The following is a 6,000-nucleotide window of genomic DNA, read 5'->3' on the forward strand; positions in this document are numbered from 1 at the left end:
CACATAACTTTGTATTTTCAGCAAACACTGAAGTGAGCTATTTATTCCCACCTCTGTATCATTTATTAATTGAATAAACAGAATTTGGACCAATTAGAAAATGAGCTGTTTATCACTGCCTTCTGGATACATTCCTGCAACCAGTTCTCTACCCATGTGCATACATTTCCTTCAATAGCAATAGACCTTAGTTTGTAAATTAAAGGAGAACTATGGAGTGAATGATTTTCACTCAACCTCATAGTTCGAGCCGATGTGTGACAATTAAACTGTCACACGTCGGCTCAATAGATAGGGAAGTGAGCAAACACATACCATCGCTCGCTCACTTCTCGATCATGTCCCTGCAGAGAGCCGTGACTGTCACTCACGACTCCCTGCAGGGATCCCCCCCCTCCCTGCTCCAATCCTCCAGCGCTGACTGGCAGAACAGACGGGGGAGGGTGCGGGTACAGCTGCCTCTGCCTCTAGATAGGCAGAGCCAGCTGTCAATCACGCAGCTGGGTGGATCTCAACAGTATTGTCGAGGTTCGTCCTGGCTGCGGCGTCTCAGTATACAGCTAGCGGTATACTGAGCTTTGGGTCACGGGAGGACGCTAGTTTATGTCCTCCCGTGACCCTTAGGAGAACTATGGGGAAAAACACTTACCCCATAGTTCTCCTTTAATATTTTGTGGGGTACTGTAATCGAAAAGCCTTTGCAAAGTCCAGATATACTATGTCTACCCCATCCAGTTTATAACTCACTCACAATTAAAGAGAACGCTGAAGGGAAAGATCATATAATGTAACCATTGACATTACAGGGATAGTAATGGTTACATATGCCCATTCCTTCCAGTGGTCTCTTGAGTTGTAACATTGTCAGGGTTATTCACAAAAGGGTGAAGAGTTTGGAGAACGCAGGAGAAGTGAACAATCTAGGACAGCATAGCTGAACTGGAAAGTGAGCTGAATTGGAGAATTATTCCAAATCAGCTATGTTGTCCTAGATTGTTCCCTTCTCCTGCCTTCTCCAAACTCTTCACCCTTTTGTGAATAGCCCTGTGTATCTCCTTACTAACATGTATTTATTTCCTATGATCCTCATCTCCAGCAAGTGGCCATAATGTGGTATTTCCCCCCATAAAACATAATTTGATCAGAAGAGAAATCACATGAAGAAAATTAATTATTTCCCAATTGTCACAACAGCTGGTTAACTCACACAGAACGAATGCACATGCAGTTTCGCTGGATAAATAAGCCATGCAATTTTTTTTATAAATAGACCCTATAGTTTTAAGTTTAAGTTTATACATTTTAGCTATAGACAATTATTCATTTCAGGATATATTTTCTTCACTCTAGGACATTTGGTAGTGAAAGCATGTATGCTCAACTATGATGAGTGTACAAGTTAAAGTGTGCATAAGAGAAGGGAGGAAGAGAAGGGAGTCAAGAACAGGCATCTCTGGCACCAGCTTACCTGTGACGGAGCAGTCTTAATAGGATAAGGCTTAATAAACCTATCCAGACTCCAGTCAATCATATTCCTGCACAAAAACTGGCCTGGCTATATGTAGATGAGGCACAGGCTTGTTTCATGACCTGGCTGTTTTTTTTTTATAGCTATATTGGACCCAATTTTAGCTATATTAACCCTTTTGTCTGTAGACAGTTATACTGAAGTAGTTTGCAAGAGAGGACCTCAATTATGAAAAGGGCCAGAAAGGTAAGTGACCATTGCTACAAACCTCAAACACAATTAGGGAGAGAGGGTGGTGTCTAGGTTTATGGCTGAATGGAGCCTGAGGAACATGTACACATGGAAATCAAGAATGGGCCTTTAAATGGGCCACGCTAAGGAGGAATACCATAATACTGATATTGAAAGAAGATAGTGGTTTTTATATTAAATCCTTATTTGCTGCTAAAATATATTTACTGTTGTCAAATTTGAAGAGGCAACATTGTCGTAGAAATATGTGTGCAATATTGACTGCAGTAACACAGCCTTTAGAGTACAAATATGGACTATATACATTATAACAGTCAAAGAAATGTATAGCCTAAAAAAAGTTGTTTCAAGAAAAAAGAAATGTAGATACAGTACTTGTTTTCCTCTGCTAAACTGCAGTGTTTTATGGTGTAGAGGTATAACACACCTAGGGGTAAGGATGGTACTGTGCTTGTGGGTATTCAAAAGAATTATCGTTGGGCTTGATGTCCTGGGGACCCATTCTGGGATCCATAGCCATAGATTCTGTAACTTTTTGATAACCTCCTTCATTTAACATATTAAGTATATTATGTATTTAAATCTTTTTTTAATATAAAGCTTATCATAGTACCATGCGTAGTTAACCCGAGCCTCACAATACATTTTGTACTCATGCACTGCACAATACCACTCCAGGCATACAGTATATATGAAATAATTAAATCTGTAAGACAATACATACACTAGATTAATCTTTAGAGTATCTGGTGTTAAGTAATAAGAACATTAAAGCTGAAAAAAGCTTGAAGTGTGGTCCCCCACATTGGAAGGGTTAAATGCATGTTAACTCTAGGAGGGAGATAATGCTGACAAGTATAGGAAATTCCTATACTCATAAATGTTATAAGTTTTAGAAATGAAGCCCTATCTCTCTTGCTTCAGTATTTATAAACAAACTGGAAACAAGCATGCAGTAAGAACTTCTGACTTTTTGCTACTTCAGTGGCTCAAAGTAATAAAATCAGAAGGTCAGCACAATAACCAGGCAACTAGCTTTTTTAAAAGGTCAGGAATGTCAGGAGACCATACTTCTCTCTATATGTTCACATGGGTACTAGATACAGGTAAAGGTCTATGGCCTATGTAAGAACTCCTCTCACTAGAAAATGTCTGGAGGAACAGTAAAGCTGGATACAACTGTAGTGTTAATCAAGGTCAGGTCCGACCAGCTGTGTACATTTTATTGGTATGCTCCACTGAACACCTGAGTGCATTGAGATGCTTAGCTCCATACATTTTTATGTACCTTATTTGCTAAAGTAAGGTAAAATGGACACAGACATCCTATAATGTACAGAGGAGTTAAAGAAAATGAGTTTCTTTTGTCCGTGAATGGACCTTTCAAATGAATGCCAGTTACTTTACATTTTAGGTAATCATTCTCAACGTGTTTGGGAGCACCCCGGAGTTCTGTTTATGGTGGTGTGCACAGAGTCTATAGCACAGTTCTAATACCTGTCATCTACATCAACTGGCACCAGAAAACCAACAGATATTCTTTATCAGAAATTTAGTTGAAACCAGTAAGGGATACTTGACTGATTTTTAAACATTGGTTATTTTATACATTAGCTGACATTATTGTATTGCGCTTTTGGGTAGGATTTATCAATACATATCAACCTATTTGATTCTATCAGGATACCATTGTATAAGAAGGCATGCTGCTGGTGAATAATTCCATCAATAAATATAGCTATGCTATCAAATCACTTCCAATGAAAAAAGTATTTAAAATGCTTACAGAAGAGGCAATATAAAGCAGTACACCAAGTACTGTATACACAAATAGCAAATGACTTATGTTTGCATCTGTACTGTGCATTTCAACTCAGAAGCAATTTGACTTCTTCAGCAACTGAAAAGAAAATTGAAGCAAGTCAAAGCAACTCAAAATTACCTGAAAGCATACTGCATTTGACTCACCTCTGAGTCTTCAAGCTATGTACATGTGCCCGTAGTATCATCAATCACAAGCTGTTTATCAGCAGTGATCAGTTACTCGAACAACAGCATAACATGTTAACTACTGTAGCACAAAGCACCTGTAGATATATATAATTGGTGGAGACCACCCACTGCAAAAGCACAATATATGGAACAAACAATATCTCTTACCTTATTTGCTATGGAGTCTGCTGAGATCGTGAGAAAACAAACAAGAGACAAGAGAACAATAAGAGGAATAGCTGTGCTTTTCTTCATGATCAAAATTATTGTAAATTGAGCATAATGTAAAGAAAAAATAAAAACAATTAAAACAACATTTCCAGTAGTGTGACCCTGCACTGCATCATTATGAGTTGGTTGTGCCTTTAAATAATTTCCCCCAATTCTCAGGCCCACCTCTCCTTCCTGTATAGTGTAAAACAGCCAAGCATGTGATATCTGCCAGTCACAGGAAAACATGCAATTTTTCACTATTTGACTTAAGAGGGACATTTCTAAACCACTCAATAGCAGGATATCCTAAATAAGCAATGTGGTCCTGAGACAGAGAAGCTGCTGACAGTGAATCAAGCTTGTCATTTGACTTGGTTGATTGAAGTGCATGACTATAAGACATTTTATTTTTTAGAGGACACTTTAAAAATTAAAGAAGATCTAAACTTCAACTGGATGACATTTATTCATTAAAGTGTATTTAAAGCCAAAAAACTCTTTTCTAGTTTGTTTTTTTTGGCTTGACATTTTTTTCTAGTTTTGGATAGAGTGGGAAGGATTAGAACTCCAGTCAGGTTACTGCAATCGCGGGGACTGTTAAATTTCCCCTTACTTCCTGTCCTGCTGACAAAGTTTCACAAGACAGAAAGTGAGTGAAATCTGCAACAGGTACAGAAATAAAAATCTAAAACCAGAAATTAAATCAAGATTCAATTCTATTCAGACTCTCGCATCATAAAATAAAATGCATGTTTCGAGGGTTCAAAGGCTTTCCTTCTTCATCAGGGCTTGGCACGATTGAATAAAGCGTGTACTGGCCTGATAATATTTAGTCACTGCAAGCAGCACTTATTGCACATCTTCGAACACCTAGAGCAAAACACAACACCTTTCCACTATCCCATAGTCAGCGTGTGCCTTTCTGCTGGTCCTTTTGAAGCAAGCCTGCCTCAAAGCCTAACTCTTATTGTTAAAATAAATACATCAGTTCTGGCTGCCAAACTCTTCTTTCTAGTGTTGTCCCCCGCAGTAATTCTATTCCGCCACCAGATGTTCTCCACTTTTTTTAGGTTGGATGACACTCATTGCCTTTTAACCTGAAAGACTAGATATGCTATGAGTACAGAGTGCCAATGATTCTTCCCTATGGTCCCTGTGTGTGTTGTAAAGTAGCCACCACACCAAGCTCCTGTGATAGACTACAATCTCAATACAAATTATCTAACTAAACATGAGATTGTAGTCCATTACGGGAGCGAGCTTAGAGCGGTGGCTACTTTACAACACACACACAGGGACCATGGGGAACAAAAGTAGCCACCCTCCAGAAGCAGGGATAGTGTCGGCACCAATTCAGAGAGGATTTCAGGATCTACAGCCGAGTGATACACAAATAAGATACATTTTTATTAATAGTTAGGGCACTTGAATGCATCTTTAAGGTTTAACTTCTGAGTTTAGTGTCACTTTAACAAATTTGAACAGGCCAACATTACCTCCTCATTCTAACAGATGGCACCTACAGATGGCACTTGAAACTAAGTGTAATTATTCTCATAATTAAATCCGGATTTGTCCTGTCATGTCATTTTTGAAAACATGGTCTCCCTGGGTGCAATACCTTCCCTTGCCTGGGTTTGATCATTCTTTATTGAACTTTTAAATTTGCAGTTTTCACAGGTGGGGCCTCGCTTGGGACGGCGTCCTCTGCTTCTTACCCCCCTCTCATTCTCTCTCTTACTTTTTTCTTTCTTATAGTGAGTGTCTAATTTTTTTTTTTTCTCTCTTCTTGCTCTCTTGTTTGAATGTGTTTTCGTTTATTTCTGGTTCAGCCTGCTATCCTTATATCATGTGCCTTCATTTTGGTTTTGAGGGGGGGAGTTTTCTCCCATTTTCTTTTTGGATTTGTGTATAGCTAATTGGTCCTTTCCTCTACATTGTACGGAGGCCGGCTTTTTGAGTTTTCAGCTTTCTTCCATTGCTATTCTATGATTCATGCTGTATTTCATTAATCTTAATTGTGTTATTTTCGTATGCTTGTCATTTCGGCTGATATTTCTAAACTACCATATGTT

The 6,000-nt window shown here is 38.6% G+C and overlaps 1 protein-coding gene across 1 annotated transcript in view; it reads right to left on the minus strand.

Moving 5' to 3' along the window:
• STAB2 (stabilin 2) overlaps positions 1-3,967 on the minus strand; it is a 114,693-nt gene extending 110,726 nt beyond the window's left edge. Inside the window, exon 1 of the mRNA XM_018559668.1 lies at positions 3,881-3,967. Coding sequence (XP_018415170.1) covers positions 3,881-3,967 — 87 coding nt within the window. The remainder of the gene's footprint in view (positions 1-3,880) is intronic.
• Between the last annotated feature and the right edge of the window lie 2,033 nt (positions 3,968-6,000).

The sequence above is a fragment of the Nanorana parkeri genome, unplaced genomic scaffold (assembly GCF_000935625.1).
Source record: "Nanorana parkeri isolate BGI_ZX_2015 unplaced genomic scaffold, ASM93562v1 scaffold411, whole genome shotgun sequence".
NCBI classification, from domain to species: Eukaryota; Metazoa; Chordata; class Amphibia; order Anura; family Dicroglossidae; genus Nanorana; species Nanorana parkeri.